At 50.4% G+C, this 17,059-nt stretch overlaps 2 protein-coding genes across 4 annotated transcripts in view; one reads left to right on the forward strand and one right to left on the reverse strand.

Annotated features, from left to right (window-relative positions):
* Positions 1–5,713, forward strand: part of ZFC3H1 (zinc finger C3H1-type containing) — a 55,247-nt gene extending 49,534 nt beyond the window's left edge. Inside the window, 3 exon segments of the mRNA XM_078619733.1 lie at positions 204–305; positions 2,776–2,815; positions 4,247–5,713. Coding sequence (XP_078475859.1) covers positions 204–305; positions 2,776–2,815; positions 4,247–4,483 — 379 coding nt within the window. The 3' untranslated portion in view covers positions 4,484–5,713.
* A 1,111-nt stretch (positions 5,714–6,824) lies between these two features.
* CCDC34 (coiled-coil domain containing 34) lies at positions 6,825–16,095 on the reverse strand. 3 transcript variants are annotated; one of them, XM_078619730.1, is made up of 7 exons: positions 15,881–16,095; positions 12,731–12,972; positions 12,182–12,422; positions 11,371–11,478; positions 10,566–10,718; positions 9,651–9,783; positions 6,825–8,880 (listed from the first exon to the last, which is right to left on the reverse strand). In XM_078619730.1, the coding sequence occupies exons 2-7, from the start codon at positions 12,958–12,960 to the stop codon at positions 8,681–8,683; spliced, it is 1,065 nt and encodes a 354-aa protein (XP_078475856.1). In that variant the 5' UTR covers positions 12,961–12,972; positions 15,881–16,095; the 3' UTR covers positions 6,825–8,680. The 3 variants fall into 3 exon arrangements, with proteins under 3 accessions (XP_078475856.1, XP_078475855.1, XP_078475857.1); XM_078619729.1 differs by having other exon boundaries at positions 10,566–10,724; XM_078619731.1 differs by having other exon boundaries at positions 10,566–10,724; positions 12,182–12,371; positions 15,881–16,094.
* Between the last annotated feature and the right edge of the window lie 964 nt (positions 16,096–17,059).

The raw sequence follows: 17,059 nt of genomic DNA on the forward strand, positions 1-17,059 counted from the left end.
GGAATGATTGGGTTGTAACGACGATGATGACCAGGGGATGAGTGATGTTGAAGGCGGAGACGGTAGTGGGGGGGGGGGAGGGGGGGGGGTGGGTCGATGGCGCTCATGACGATGAAGAAGATGGAAGGTGGGCTGCCTTTGTGCTACCCCCTCCTACCTCTACCCCTCCCCCCCCATCCCACCACCTCCCCAACCCAACCCAGGTTGCTGGTGGCAGAGGCGGAGGAGGGAAACGTCCACAGCGTTGCTCTACAGGCCAAGCTGCTGATCCAGAGGCTGCCCTCCTGTCTTTTCATCTGGAAAATGTACTGTTGGGCCTCGACGCTCGGTGCCTTTAATGAACGCCGAGACAAAAAATCCCGCGGCCGGAACGTCATCCCCAGTGCCCTGTGCTTCACCACCACCACCATTATCACCAACGCTCATCGCTGCGATCATCATTACCATCATCGCCGAGACCGCCACTGTCATCGTATGCACGTTGAATTTCTTTCACGCCGTACGTAGCCAAACCGTGCGATTCGGAGGTACGGGGAGGAGAAAGACAACCAATTATCACTATCATCATCCTTACCATTATCACCGTCACTACCATCATCATCATCAACAGCGGGTAGTAGTACCACCACCATCGCTGTCATCATCAACATCACCACCACAACCATCATTTATCAACGCTTTCATCACCACAATTGTTATCATCACGACTCCGGATCAGGATTCGCTTGATGAATCAATTGTGTAGCGGTCTCTAATGGCTGCCCGCGGGTCAATGTGCGCACGCAGTACGTGCGAATTAAAATTGATCGATGATTTTTTTTTGTTACGCCCGCAAGATTCGACGAGCGGTCTTGTGAACGTTTAAGCCACCGATGCCGTTGTCCGCCGAGGCTTCGACCGGCATCGTTGTACAAACCCCCCCCCCCTTTCCATTAACCACCATCGCCGCCCCCCCCCAACCTGCCTGTTGGGTGTTCTGGGTGGGCGTCTGCTCGCAGGTGTGACGTGCAGTGTCACCCCCGATGGCGGTGGTCACGTTGGCGTGCGGTTATAAAAATAAAGAAAGCCCCTTATTGGTTTTTTTCGGTAAAGTCACGTAGAAGAGAAATAGTAAAATAATAAAAATAAAACATAATTAAATAATTCTCACGACGTTTCGGCCACAATGCAAGCAGCTGTCCTCAGGTGAAGAACAGGGCTGTCGGAAAGACAGCGTCTGAATGAACACCACCATGCTTGGCAGCGTATATTTAAGCTGGGTTGGAGGGGGGAAGGGGTGCCTTGACAAAGGAATTTGCATATCAAGAGGAATTTAGCATATTTATGGGAAATGCAGATATGGGATTAGTCACTACTTGTGGAATGCGTAAGAGGTGGGGGGGCGGGGTTTCAAAGTCATTATGCCCGTGCATTATGCAGTATGCAGGATTAGCAGCATCACCTGAGGACGGCTGCTTGCGTTGTGGCCATAACGTCGTGAGAATTATTTTATTTTGTTTTATTTTTAATATTTCCCTTCTACGTGACTTTACCGAAAGAACCAAGAAGATGACTCCCTGCAGTCACGAAAGCTTTACATCGAAATAAGGAAAGCCGCTCCCCTCGTTCAAACGCCCCGCCAGGTGCCATCTTTTGGCCGTGGTGGCGGCGGTGATCCCAACCACTCGCTCGGCACGTAACGATTCGCAGTCGGCGCTTTAACAATCGGCTCTTCCTTCGCTTCGCGGTACCCGTCTTGTGTCGTGCCGCGTGATTTCCTCCGTCGGCCCACAATGTTGGCGACCGGTAACGCGCGTTGGTTTTGCTCGAACCTTTAACGAACCGATTTCTTTAACCCGCGCAGGTTTTTTTTTTACGCGCCAAAACGCGCGTACACGCGAGCGTGAGAACAGAGCCGTCGACTGATATCGGTGCTTGAGCCCGGCGGGAATTGTGCTTGCGGGGGAAACGCGCGCCGCGCTAAAAAATTGCGACGCAAAAACGACGCATTTGTCCAACGCTGGCCTTCGATGTAAAAAAAGAAAAACTATGAAATGGCCAACGTTTCAAGCAACGGTCCTTCTTCGCAGCACGTAAGATGCCGGGGAGGTAGAGTGGAACATCCTGCGTCTCTGCGCTGTGAAGAACCATTGTCCCAAACTACCCCCGCCCCCCCTGCCCCACGCTGTATACTTTTAAAAATATTTTTAAAGCCGAAGTCTTCATGACGAATGCTAGTAGTTGTGTTATCCACGCCGCTGCGCCGCTGCCCCGCTGCCCAAATGCTTTAAGTGTCGGCCGAGTAATGGATCTTTGAACAGAATTGCGGCACCGTGAATCGTTTCCCAGGCCTAATGCGCTGGCGCTTAGCGCGCAGGATACTGAGCGACAATGTTGGGTGTGCACCCCTGTTGTTGCCGTCACATCTGGGCCGGCGCGGTGGCTAGGAGATGTTAACTACCTCGCCTGGTATACAAGAGAGGGTCGTGGGTTCGATCCCGACCCTGACGCCTGTTGTATATTTGCAGTTTGCGTGTTTTCCCTGTGGTCGTGTGGATTTTTCTCCGGGTCCTCCGTTTTTTTTCCCTCCACATTTAGAAACGTGTTTCAGAGTATTTGGCCGCTATAAAATTCCATGGCATAGCTCAGCGAGCCTTGCCTGGTAAAATTAAAATAGTTTCTAGTTTAGTTTACCGCTCCTCTGCTGCTTATGCTGTTGCCAATTGTTGCCACCGCTGCTGTAGCTGCTGTGTCTCCGTCGCCGCTTTAAAAGCAGCTTCCTCTTCCCGATTGCAGAGTTATCGCTGCCACGAGAAAACTTCACGGCCCGTCGGAGGTGAGGACCGACGCACCGATATATACCGCCTTTGTGATTTGAGCGCGGCCTCGGTTGCCTGCAACATGCGTCGTCATCGTCGCCGCCGCCGCCGCCAATTTTATCGTCGCAAACTGTTGAGTTATAGGTTACAGGTTGAACACGCTTTAATAGGGCGAGAGAAATTCGACACGGGACCAGTATACTCCTGTTTACAGGAGTGACCTGCGGTTTCTGCCGGTCGTGGCCGATTTATTGCCGTGTATAATTCGGATTCGATCATTTGTGGTGTACTTATCGAAATGTGGCAAATTTGGATCCCCCCCCCCCCGAGGCTGACGCGTAGAGGCCTACTAAGCTTGCGAATGGCGTCGGAGGGGGGGATCTTTAATGGCCACTGTGAAGCAGATGGCGCGTACTGTAATAGTTTTAACACGTAGCCTTTCGCGACCAATATTATCCATGAGGTTTTGTTGCGTTCGTTCGCGTGAGTATAAATGTGCCACCACCCCCGACACAGCCATTTAGCAAGGTTTGTCACTTAAACAAAACATGCCAATTACCAGCTCGGCACAACGGTGTGTTGGAGAGCAAACCCACAACATTCCATGGGTGGAAAAAACCCGATTTTTTTCCAGCGGCAGGCATCGGGGTTTTTTCTTTAATACAATTAAACCCGATTTCGGGGAATTAGAACCTGGTTTGATGAATACGAAACTCTGATCCAAGGCTTAGGCTGCTTCCTCGTTGGTGCTGCTATCGTACTCGGGGCCATCGGGCACGGGGTAGTCGTAGAATGCGGCGGGCAGGTTGGTCTTGATGAACACGAGCTTCTCCTCCACAATCGTGGGCGCCAGTGAGTTCCTTAGCTTGGAATGGATGAAGCCCATCGTTGAGAAGTGCGGTTCTGCAATTAGAACCAATTAAACCGGATTTCTCCCAATCTCAGATGATCGGGTTTAATATAAAAAGACAAATAACCGGAAGCAACAGGAGAGCTTCACCATTCTTGCCCGATGAAGCTGATTGTAATTACCAGCGAAACGTCGTACTACTCAAATTTTAAAATGCTGTTGATTCTCTCTTCAACACACCGGTGGGCTAAAGAAGTGAATTATTTTGTCCTTTGGAAAACGTGACACGTTTTTGACTGTTTGGCCGTGTCGGGTGGTGGAGGGTTACGACACATTTATAAATAACGCGATCTGACCCAAAAACTTATGTTATGAATTCGAGTACGGATTTCCGCCGGTAATTACAACCAGCCTCATCAGGCGACAGCCAGAATTGCGTAACAGTTATTGCAGTGTTATCCAGGGCGGCCAGCCGAATTCAAACCACGAATGTCTGCAACGAATGCGCGATCGCTCGGCAACTTCCCGCCCTCGGCGACGTGGAGAAAGCGTCGCGTTGCCCGAGCCCTCGCCGTGTGTGCTCCGTGTCTTCCCCCAGCTGCGGCGCCTGTTCGTCCGAGCTCTGCACTGCCTTCCGCTCTCCGCGTCGCTCTGGAAAGATGTAACCGACCGCACCTGCACCGCACGAGCGCTCGCGACACACACGGGGTGGTGGCGGCGGCGGCGGTGGTGGTTGCGAGATTTATTTGCTCTGCAGTTTTTCGGGGATGCGTTTGGGAAGGTCGGGACCGAGTTATCACTCCCCCGGCCGACGCTGCTGTGGTGTCGTGGTTAACACGCTAGACTTGCAATCCAGAGGGAGCCGGTTTGATTCCATCTCCCGGCGGCAGATTTCTTAAATTTCTTAAATCTGCCCGCCCGCATTGCTGCACCCAGCAGCATAAATGGGCTTGACCAGTCGGATCGGTAGGTCATGTGTGGCGAGGTAAAGTGTGGTTCCATCTCGGTTTTGGGTAAAGACCTCCCGACAGCCGATGCCCATCCCTCTTGCGATGCAGAAATCCATCTTCTGCACGTGAGCCGATTTCATCGCTCCATTTCCGGGGCCGGCCATCTGTTCCCGGGCGATTCTCTGCGTTGACCGACAATCCGTCAGCGGTCTCAGGCATTGGCCATGCCCAAGCGCGCACTTAACTCTGCTTAACGGGCGACATCCTGCAATTTGTCCGATGCGTTCCTCCGTCTGTCACTTAGGTGCAATTCGAATCGCATATCTCATGACGCTTTGCACGCTTTTCGTTCCATTTTCTTTTGTCCGCGTACCATGCCCTCTGATCGTATCATCGCGGGTAATTTAAACTCGATGATGCCTGAGGATGTTGCTTTGCATTACACAAAGTTTTTTCAAAAAGCACTCCACAACCTGCTGTCCGCTCGCCCATATTTCATCATCTTGATCCCGGTCCGCCTTCTGATGCGCTTTCGAATCGTGTCCCTCGCAACAGATATCAACTTACAATAACATTAAAATGTGGAGACTAACACACTATGGCAAGCACCGAGAAAAGTGTAATCTTCTCTGCCAAAAGCCCCTCCCCCCCCCCCCACTATTGCTTGGGGATCAGCTGCTTGGCTACTGCTATTCTGTGCTGCCTTCTCTAGCTGCATCCTTCCCTCTCGCCCTCGGGTCTCCCTCTTACTCCTTGCGCAGTGCACCGGCGGCATTCCCATCGTCGTTCTAATTGCATCGTCTTTGTCTCTGGTCCTAACACGTGCTCAATCCGTCCAAGTCTTGCCTCAAGAATAATAGTAACAACCACCACCTCGCCGCCAAACCACCAGTCGTCTTCATTCCGTCTCCTTTCTCTCGGAAGATAATTTTCATCTTGGAATTCTCATCTCTGCCCGCTCGAGCACCCTCCTACTTTGGTGCCCCACGTGTATTGTGTGGGCCCAAAGCGTGTCGCGATGATCGGCTCGCCAGCTAGAAGAAAAAGGCTCCAACGCTCCATCGTCGCCGCTAACCCGTCGCCCCAACGCGTCGTCTCACCACCGTATGCACCGCGTGCAGTTTGTGCTCGCGGAAGCGGAGGCTGCGGCGTCGTCTTCGGCGTGCGGCGGCGCCGGCAAAGGGGGAGCGCCCGTGCAGCGTGCGCTGGCTCTGTGCCGCGAGGCCGGGGTCAGCCTTGCGGAGCTGCTGCCCTCCTCCGTCACGCTCTCGCCGGGACCCGCCACCTCGTAAGTCCCCCCCGGCCTGGCGGTCGCCGGTGCCCGCTGGTGCCAGCCGGTGCCCGCCGCCACCCACCAGGGCGGAGGAGGGGGGTGGCGGCGGGGGGGCGCGTGGGGGGGGGGGGGCAACCACCGCCTCCTCCTGCCCAACTGTCCCAAGCCGCTGCGCTGTAAGTAAGCCCCCTGTCCCCCCCTCCCTCCTCCTCTCTCCTGTGCCTGACACCACGTGACTCGTTCTGGGACCCCGAAGGCAGTATTATTAAAGTTTCCTCGCATTTACTTTTTAATGTCCATCGAAGCTGCGGTTGGGGGTGGGAGCGTAACGATCGATTTGAGTTTTTGCGCCGCAGTTCGGTGCGGGCCTCGTTGGGTTTTAGTTGGGGGGCCCCCGTGCGTCTTCTCCGCACGTCTTTCACTGTGACGGGTGCAATCTCGTGAAACTTAAAAAAAAACCCGGAAAAAATGCAAAACGGAGGAGAAATGCTGTGAACTCTCAGTATTTGCTACAGACGGTAACCATGGCTCCACTTTACCTGTTGTGTTAAAAGTTGCTCTGGAGGGCTCGGTTTTTGCAGGACTGCTGCGACAGATGAATAGTCCCCCACCCCATCACCAAGGCAAGGACCACCACCAGCAAGCGCTAGCACTTTGCCAAGAGTGGCCGTTTCTCTCTCTCTCGCGCGATGGGACTGTGAAGCTGGATCGGTTTACAAGAAACGAGAGGTCGGCTGGCAAGTTTGCGCTACTTTTGCGCTCGCAATGGCTGGTTCGCTCCGATCACCCGTAGGCTGCAAGTGCGCAGGAGAACACCCTTCCGCCCGCCTCGCCCACGTCATGCCACGGATGAGCAGGGATTATAAAGCGTTCCTGAAGCGTTGACTTACCGTATAGATATTACCAATTGTTCATTTAAATGTGTACAAAAAAATGTATGACGAAAGTGCCAGTTGATAATAAAAAAAACATTTATTAATTTCAAGGGTCCCAGTTTGAGTTTTTTTGTTTTGTTGTTGATCTAAGTGTGTCCACGGTTGTATAAGGACTGGGAATAAAAACAAAAAAGCTCCCAGATGTGTACTGCCTTGTCCTCTGCGATGCCAAAATGTTGGACATCGTATCCAAGGACACGGTACAAACCCCCGAAAACACAAGGGGGCGGTCACATGGAACAACCCGCACCAGAATAAGTTGCTGATCATTTGTTGAAGTCTCATTATATTAGTCACATCGTCAAGCTACCACTGTAAGGGTTGTTTGGCAAACTGGTAAAAAAAAAAAACTTGTAGAGAATTTTTGATGGGCCAAAAGTAACTTTTAAACATTCTGCACGAAAGAAAAATACCATTAAGTTAAAATAGAAGTGCCATTTCAGGCATTTCAATCCCTCGGTATCTGTTACATCGGGAATGTGGCAACATTTTATGAACGAATGGCTGAACAAGACTTTTTGAGATACCTTTGGCGGGCAAACAACACACCAACACGTACAGGCAGGGGTCACCCTCTGTCAGCGACAGATTAATATCGTTTGCAGTCTTGTGTCAAAGCAGTCAGCCTCATGTAGCCGCGCCACATCCAATAAAGTTGCAGGCTGGAGGTGTAGGCCCATCTGCGTTGTGCGTATGTATGTTGAACATCTTTCGCATTGCGCGTAGCCAACCGTGCTAATCAATGTTACACGCTAATCAACAGTCCCGCGCCCCTCCACGGAAATTCAATGAATTGCCACGATTTGATATTCGAAACGATTTTGAACATTGTAGTGTCTGTAAAATAACCCATTAGTGTACCCACAATTTGTACACACCCACCCCACAACCAGCACAGACATCATTTGACGCATGTTTGGCGAGCTTAAGAATCAATACGAATTGATGCACCTCTATTGGCCGCACACCACCGCGATGAGAGCCCTTGGGTCTGTCTCAATAGTCTCAATCCCCTTTGACGGCGAGGGGTGGCAGCTACTGTGGGCATCGTGGCTGTTCAAACACAACCCTCCAAAGTGGATGTGTGGCTAAAACAAAACAAGGTGACATGCTGCTTTGTGCTGATGGAACGACTAAGGGTCAGTACTGGGCTGCGTAGAATTAACAATTATATTACAATCGTGTGGTTTAGTTAAACATGATAAACTAGGGTTTTTCGGTACTGCACGTAGTATGGCAACGGATAAATGAGAGCATAAGGAAATTCCATCTGTAATCTCAGCTATAGCCCATAGGGGTCCGCAACCAAAAGAAAGGACTTTTTTATTTCTTCGAATTTGGTTTTTAAAAAATGCAATTGCACTGTGTGGTGAAACCGAGACGGTGCTCCTCAAATAACGTCACGAAGCAGTCCCTGGAAGAGCCACATGCAGCTCTGGAGCAGCAGGTCGCCGACCCTGCTCTAGAAGGACATCTCTAACTCCCAGAGCGGGCCGTGCCCTCTGACTCTCACCACAACAGCTTACAGGGTGAGTACAATGCACCTGCATGGTGAGATGTTAACCACCTTGCCTGGTATACAGGCAATCGTGGGTTCGATCCTGATGCTTGTATGTTTGGAGTGTGCATGTCTCCCTGTGGTCGCATGGATTTCTTTCCGGGGCCTCCGGTTTTCCCCTCCTTTAGAATCAACGTGTTAGAGTATTTGGCTGCTATATATTTACATGCGATGAGCCACTTTTAGCTTTCATCCGTGGCCCGGTCCCATCTGAAAAAGAGCTATATAGCTCAATGGGGCCTTCCCTGGTAAAATAAATAGTTTTAGTTTCATGCTACAGGGTCGGGCTGTCGGTCGATGGGTGGGAATCGGAGTTCTAGGACCTTAGTCTGGCGGCGCCGGGTCTGCCCGCAGCAGTGGGTACGCCGCGCCTATCGGCGGGGGCGCTGGAGCACCGTGCCTTCTTCCCCTTGGCCGACTTGGGGCAGACGGCGTCTTGGGGAGGTGTGGGGATCGGCTTCCAGGGGACGGGGTTGTAGAAGCTGGGCGCCGGGTAGCCCGCGTTGCTGTAGGTGCCTGTGGGTGGGGAGGGGGGGGGGTGCTACATGTTAAAAAAAAAAACTTGGTTTTCAATAGAGGCCGACCGAAACTGAAGTTCTGGTTTCGGCCAAAACCGAAAGTAAAAAATTGACTTTAGGCCGACACCAAAAATAAAATTTTTACTTTCGGCCAAAACCGAAAGAATGCCGAAAGAGGCCATTTGCCAACTTTCGGTACCGAAACCGAATTGTCCCAGATAAGGCCTTGAGCTGCTATAGAGCTCTTTGACAGAAGCGACCTGACTATCACAAATGTTAGCTCAATTAAGTGTGCTTGTAACGTGGAAATTTATAGCAGCCAAACCAAAAAAAACAGGAGTAATATCCACACCACCAAAGGGAAAACATGCAAACTCCAAATATACTCGGGTATCAGGGTTGGGATTGAAGCCACGAAACTCTTGTCTACCAGACGAGGGGCAGTTAACAGTTAGCCACTGTGGCACCCCAGCGATGGTTAACATCACGCGGCTACAATGCAAACACAACGAAGAGCGGTACGTTTTAATTAACATTTAAAATACGAATGCACCAAGGGAAAAAAAAAACCCACAGGGTTTTTGCCCTGCATTGTAACCCGTCGAAACAGCTCGTGCCCCCCCGGGGACTTGAATGCTCTGAAGCTATGATGGTTAACTGATGCCCTCTCAAACCTCGGGTGCTGGTTGTGTCGCCGACTCAGGCGTTCGGCGTGACTGCGCGTGAGGTCACCACCACTACCCCCGTCCCCGCCCCCACCCCCCTCACCTTTTCCTTTGCCCAGCGGCCACTCGCGTTTTGGCCGAGGTCTCGTCTTCGCTTTTTCCAGCCACTCCCGAAACTCCCTCTCCGCCCTCTCCCTCCTCTCGCGTTTTTCTGCCGACAGCCGCTCCATCTCCTCCTGGATGGGGGGCGGGGGGGGGTTTCGACTCGATGCTTTAATTTTCGTGAAGTAAAAGTTACAAAATCACCACGACTGGCGCCCCCTTCTCTTCAGATCTCGGTAGACTGGAGGTGATGGAGTGGGGGGGGTCTGTGTTGCTGAGTGGAGAACACGTGAAGGGGAGTACAGAGTTTACAGGGTGGTCCGAGTTGCGGACGCAGTAGAGAGTGAACAGGGCGATCTGTGTTGTGGAGGGAGTGGAAAGGTAATGGGGTGGTCTGTTGTGAAGGGAGTGGAGATGTAATGGGGTGATACTCTTAGGGTTTTTCGGTAAAGTCACGTAGGTAAAAAAAGAAAATTAAAATTAATAAAAGTAATAATAGAAATAAAATAAAATATTTATATTATTACTTTTATAAATTTTAAAATATTTCTATTATTACTTTTATACATTTTAATTTTCTTTTTTTACCTACGTGACTTTACCGAAAAAAACCTAAGAGTATGAATCCTTGCAGTCACGAAAGCTTCAAATCTAGAATGTAATGGGGTGGTCTGTATTGCGGATGGAGTGGAGAGTTAACAGGGCGGTCTGTGTTGTGGACGGAGTGGAACGGCAACAGGGTGGTCGGTGTTGTGGAGAGGTAACGAGGTGGTCTGTGTTGCGGGCAGAGTGGAGAGTTAACAGGGTGGTCTGTGTTGCGGGCGGAGTGGAGAGTTAACAGGGTGGTCTGTGTTGTGGAGATGGAACGGGGCGGGGTGGGGCTGCGTTGCGGAGGGAGTGCGCGAGTGTGCCGCACCTGCTGCCTCTGCTTCTTCTCCTTCTCGGCCGCGGCTTTGTGCTGCAGCCACTGCTGGTAGCTCTCGTGCGCCTTCTCCAAGATCCTCTGCCTCTCCTGCTCTCTCTCCTCCATCTTCGTGCGCTCCTTGCGCTCCGTCTGCTCTTCCTCGAGCTGCAACTGAGCACACCGCGGGGGGTGGCTGACGTGACGTTGCAGCCCGCGAATTCGTAACCCGCCCGCCCGCACAGGACCCACATGATTTCAGTGCCACGGTGGCAAAATGTTAACTACCTCGCCTGGTATACAGGAGGTCGTAAGTTCGATCCCGACCCTGACGCCTGCTGCATATTTGGAGTTTGCATGTTCACTCTCCCCGTGGTCGCGTGGATATTTCTCCGGGTACTCCGGTTTTTCACTGCACATTTAGAATCAACATCACGCGTTTTGATAATCTGGCTGCTATAAATTTCCACGTTGAACTATCAAACGTGGCCAGGTCGATTTTGAACAAGAGCTGTATAGCTCAGTTTGGCCTTATCCAGTAAAAATAAAAATAGATTAGTTTTATTTTTCGATTTAAAGCATTCGTGACTGCAGGGATTCATCTTCTTGGTTCTTTCGGTAAAGTCACGTAGAATGGAAATAATAAAATAATAAAAATAAAACATAATAAAATAATTCTCACGACGTGGCCGAAACGTCGTGAGAATTATTTTATTATGTTTTATTTTTCTTATTCTATTACTTCCATTCTACGTGACTTTACCGAAAGATCCAAGAAGAGATTAGTTTTAGTTTTGTTGGTTCCTGTGCCGTATCCCACCTGCTCCAATTTATTCCTCATCCACTCGTGCACGCGCTCCGCTGTCTTCCTGCTCTTCTCCGATTTGATCTCCTCTTCAGTTCGTTGCTTCTCTTCGCGGTGCCGCTCCTGCGAAGGAAGAGAGGTGGACGGTGTTGGTGGTGTCAAGACAGGATTTCTTGTACGACACTTGGACAATGCAGCACTCGTGCATTCACACGAGTCAACGTAGCTATCAATTGTTCAGACAATGCCAATGCACCAGGTCACGTATTGAATTGCATAAGAATCCATTTGTATTTAAATTTCGATTTAAAGCTTTCGTGACTGCAGGGATTCATCTTCTTGGTTCTTTCGGTAAAGTCACGTAGAAGGGAAATAATAAAATAATAAAAATAAAACATAATCTGAATGACGCTGTCTCCCCGACAGACCTGGTCTTCACCTGAGGACGGCTGCTTGCGTTGTGGCCGAAACGTCGTGAGAATTATTTTATTGTTTTATTTTTATTATTTCCCTTCTACGTGACTTTACCGAAAGAACCAAGAAAATGAATCTATTTGTATTTACGCAAATGGTATACAAATTATGCGCTCCTGTTACATTTCTGCTAATGGGACAAACTGTACAAACGAGGCAAACTCGAAGACAATAAAAATAAATCTACGCAAAAAATAACAAATGTCTTGATTAAAATCGCAAACTCTTAATTGTTCTGCTTCACCGAGGTGGGTGAATTAATTAGATGCCCACTGTCTGCCCCCGTGGCATACTCCCAGATATAATTTCCAGCACCACCACCAATGGCACCCCCCTCCCTCCCCGCTCCTACGCTTCGTGCACGCTGCTCCAGCTGTCGCCGCTCCTCCACAGTCTTCCTCACGAGCCAATCCTCCCAGGCCGACAGTCCAGCAGGCGGGGGGCCGCCACCCTCTCTACGAGGTCCCCGCGGGGAGGATTTGCGCTTGGGGAAGTTCCGATCCCGGCTGTGGGTCGTCGCCACCGCCTGCACCCGACGGGAGCTGCACGCGCCCCCCCCGCCCACCGCACCGTACAGAATCGGAATCTTTATCCTGGAGAAATCCAATGGGTTACGAAGCACTTTTTCACAGAGGTCCAGTAGGGGCGTGTCAGAAAGCTACAAAAGCAAACTATGCAAATCACGATAGTGCTCTGGCTGGTGCTTGGCGGATTAAAAATATGTGGACTCAAAAAAGCCGTGACCTATCCACAACAGAAAACACGGTGAGATGAAATCATACAGATTTGCCAATACTGGACAGGAACAAACTCCGCAAAGGAATGGAAGGAAATGGGGGAGGCCTTTGCCAGGCAGTGGGAAGCTAAAGAGAGACGAGAACTACCACAACAACAACCATACCTTGGCTCCCGGCCACACCGTGCCAAACGGGGCTTTCGCCCGTCCTCCTCCACGTCTTCGTCCTGGCTTGCGTAGCTGCTGTGGTAGATGGCGGAGAGCAGCGAGTCCGTGGAGTCTGCCCCATCACCGGCGGTGCCGGTGGCATCGCCGGCGCCGGCAGCACAGCCGCTCAGCAGAGACGCCGTGTCGCCCCTGCCAGCCCCAGCGCCGTCCGCGGAGCAGGTTGGCATTGCCCCAAGCGTCTGCAGTGTGGGCAAGGTGGGGGAATGTAGTTGGTTTCACTGAACAGAGGTTTGACCACTGTCCCCGCAGACAACGGGTTAGAAAAAATGGAGAGGTCCTAACAACCCTGACCCTTTACTCCTTATCCTGAACCTTAACCCAGAACCATTCAAGGACCTTGTAGTAATCATCATTAGTCACCCCGTGGTGCCCTTATAAAACGCAACGTTTAACCTACTCACGCCGGCTTGTGCCCGCCCTCACAGTCGGCCATATTTGCGGAATACACCACGCCGCCGTTGACCCTGGCCATTGACCGAGCAACCCAACGTTCCTACCAGCTCCCTCCGCAGGAATGTGTTTACAGGCCACTTCAGACCTTAATGGTCACCCCGTGCCCTTATAAATCTCAACGTTCATCTTACAAAGTTCCATCACAAGGGAGAAACACAAACAAATAGACCACCACCACCACTACACTCGCCACTACTACACTCGCCACTACTACTCACCACTACTATACTCACCACTAGTACACTCACTACTACACTCACCACTAGTACACTCACCACTACACACCTGTCAACCCCTTATCAGTGCCCGACCTTATTACAGACCACTTCAGACCTTATTGGTCACCTCGTGCCCCTTATAAATCTCAACGTTCATCTTACAAAATCCCCATCACAAGGGAGAAACACAAATAGACAAACACATTTTCTGTGCCCGTGTAGTGGTGATACGCGCTGGGTGTATATGTCGTGTGCCAGCGCGTATGTACGGGTGTGTGTGTGGTGACGCGCGCTGACGGGGAGGAGCAGGCGTCAGTGCGCGGGTGGGGGGGTAGTGCTGCTGATTGGCTGTGTGCCGGTGACGCGCCCAGAGGGAGTGATCGGGTAGCAGCGCGGTGTGATTGGTCGGGGAGTGGAAACACGCGCTGAGCGGAACCGGATCGTAGGGATAGCGCGTGGGGATTGGGTAACTGAGGAGCGGTGCCGACGTTGAGGTCCGCATCCGCTCCGTCTCCCGGGAAGAAGGGGTATATAAGGTGATGCACAGAGGAGCAGGGGGCAAAAGTGGAACCATCTAAGAATGAAGACGAAGGTGCAGAGATAGAGCCCGGAGAGGAGAGTAATGGAGAGTAGAGGAGAGTAAGGTATAAGTGTGTAGCCAGCGAGAGAGAACGGTCTACACGAGCTGAGTAATGTATAGTGTGTAGCCAGCGAGAGAGAACGGTCTACACGAGCTGAGTAATGTATAGTGTGTAGCCAGCGAGAGAGAACGGTCTACACGAGCTGAGTAATGTATAGTGTGTAGCCAGCGAGAGAGAACGGTCTACACGAGCTGAGTAATGTATAGTGTGTAGCCAGCGAGAGAGAACGGTCTACACGAGCCGAGTATGCATACGGTGTAGCCAGCGAGAGAGGAAGGTCTACACGAGCCGAGTATGCATACGGTGTAGCCAGAGAGAGAGATGCAAAGTCTACACGAGGCGAGTGGAGAGTGTAGCAGAGGCGCAGAGTCTACACGAGGCGAGAGAGGAGTGTAGCCGAGGCGCGGAGTCTACACGAGGCACAGAGAGCCGGCAGCACAGAATCCAGAGTCAAGAGAAGCGCATTGTGAAGAAGAGAGGCCACGCGTTGTATTGTTACAAGTCAAGATTTAATAAAAGAAGTGTGTTCCCGTCAAGGAGTTTCCTGCCGTCATTTTCCAATACTTCACCCGTATTAAAACGGCTGTGCACCGTATGGACTTGAAAACTCAATTCCCCTGTACAAGAATACGGGGTAAACCGTGCGAGTTGGCAGGTATGTGATGAAGATGATACGAATGAACTTAAGACTTCAAGAACCAAAGAGTGTTTAAAAGTACACAACCCGTAAACATACACAAATAGTACAATAAAGTGGTGAAACTATTAAGCTTAAGAGGATCTCCGTGGTGGGTAAAGGAGTAGTATCGATGTATATAACCAGAAATGTAATTTAAAACATGATCTGAGACACGCTGAAATCGAGAAGAAAACAAAGATGCTATCGTTGGAAAACATAATACAGTATAAACAAATTACAATGCATATATTATCAGAGCATGGTTTTTGTTTGCATGTTCACAAGTGCTGTGTGTAGGTTCATGCAGTACTTGATTCTATTTGGTGTTTGAACATCTTAACCCCTGTTTTATTGACAAAGGATAAAACCTATTATTATTTTCCCGTAATTTAATATGTAGGATGCTTTCGCGACCAATATACATTATATAGGTTTTTTTTTTTTGGGGGGGGGGGGGGTTAGATCTTATAAATGTGTCGTTAAACCCGCCACCACCCGACACAGCCAATTAGTTAAGGTTTGTCACGTAAACAGAACGTGGTCATACGCTTTTTTTTTCGGTAAAGTCACGTACATAAAAAAAAGGAAAATAAATTAAATCAACACGTTTCGGAGGCAACACAAGCTTCCGTCTACAGGTGAAACCATCACAGCAAAATTTCTGTATCAAGTGATGTATCAAGTGATTTAATTTATTTTCCTTTTTTCACCTACGTGACTTACCGAAAAAACAAAGAGTATGGACCCTTGCAGTCACGAAAACTTAAAATCTAGAAAGAACGTGGCCAATTCCGTCACTAACACAGCACCACCGGTGTGTAGGAGAGCAAATCCACAACATTTACAACTTGTGCTGTACTAGTAACGAATTGGCATGTTCTGTTGACGTGTTAAACCTTACTAATTGTCTGTGTCGGGTGGTGGTGGGTTTAACGACACGTTTTATATTTACGCGATCTCACCCGAAACAAAACCCCTCCTATTATGAATGTTTTTATACTTTGATACCGCCAACAACAAAAAGTTTAAATTTTGGCTTAAACGAAACGCGGCCTAGTCATCACCACGCAGCCTTCATTCAACGCGGCGCTCTCACCGTTGTCGATTCGCAGTTGGCGGGCGCCTTCTTGAGTCTTCAACAATAACGAAATAGCGATCGATAGTTTCTTCGTCGTTTAGTGTTTTCCTTGGGGGTTTTTTATTCACTTTTAAAATGTAAACAACGACTGCTTAGAGGCCGAGCGCCGTCCCCACACAGAGGGCCCCGCTCGCTTGAGGCTTCGCGTTGCCTGGCAACCGCTGAGGGGAGGGGGGGCGGCTTCTTCCCGACTCGCACCGCGCGCGGCGGTTTGCGGTCGCGTTTGGCGGGAAAATTCAAACGGGGCGCGGGAGGAAGAGGGGAGGGGGGGAAAGGGGAGGGAGGGGAGCGGTGGGAGGGGGAAGAGGGGAGGGAGGGGGAGAGGGGAGCGGGGAGCGGAGGAGGGGAGGGAGGGGGAGAGGGGAGGGAGGGGGAGCGGAGGAGGGGAGGGAGGGGAGCGGTGGGAGGGGGAAGAGGGGAGGGAGGGGGAGAGGGGAGGGAGGGGGAGCGGAGGAGGGGAGGGAGGGGAGCGGTGGGAGGGGGAAGAGGGGAGGGAGGGGGAGAGGGGAGGGAGGGGGAAGAGGGGAGGGAGGGGGAAGAGGGGAGGGAGGGGGAGAGGGGAGGGAGGGGGAGATGGAGAGAAACGGAGGCACGGGCCAAAATAACGGAGTGGTAGCTCTTGCAATCTCCCATTTACTTGATACAGCTGTCGTGGCTGTGACGGTTCCACCTGAAGACGGAAGCTTGTGTTGCCTCCGAAACGTCGTGATTTTTATTTTATTTTACTTTTATTAATTTTAATGTTTTACCTACGTGACTTTGCCGAAAAAAACTAAGAATACGAATCCTTGCAGTCACGAAAGCTTCAAATCTAGATTTTAAGTTTTCGTGACTGAAAGGATTCATACTCTTAGGTTTTTTTCGGTAAAGTCACGTAGGTGAAAAATTACATAAACAAAATAAAATAGAATGAAAACTAAAATAAAATAAAATCTTTATATTTATTTAGCTACTAATCTCTTAAATCTTGACTTAGTTTTCGTGATTGCAGGAATTAATATTCTTTGGGTCTTTTGGTAAAGTCACGTAGATAGGTTAAAAAAATACATTTTAAAAAACTACGACGTTTCGATCGCAACAAAAGCATGCGACTTTACCTAAAGACCCAAAGAATACTAAGCTCTTTTTCCACAGATC

Source organism: Lampetra planeri, chromosome 64, assembly GCF_965212315.1.
Source record: "Lampetra planeri chromosome 64, kcLamPlan1.2.h2, whole genome shotgun sequence".
Classification (NCBI taxonomy): domain Eukaryota; kingdom Metazoa; phylum Chordata; class Hyperoartia; order Petromyzontiformes; family Petromyzontidae; genus Lampetra; species Lampetra planeri.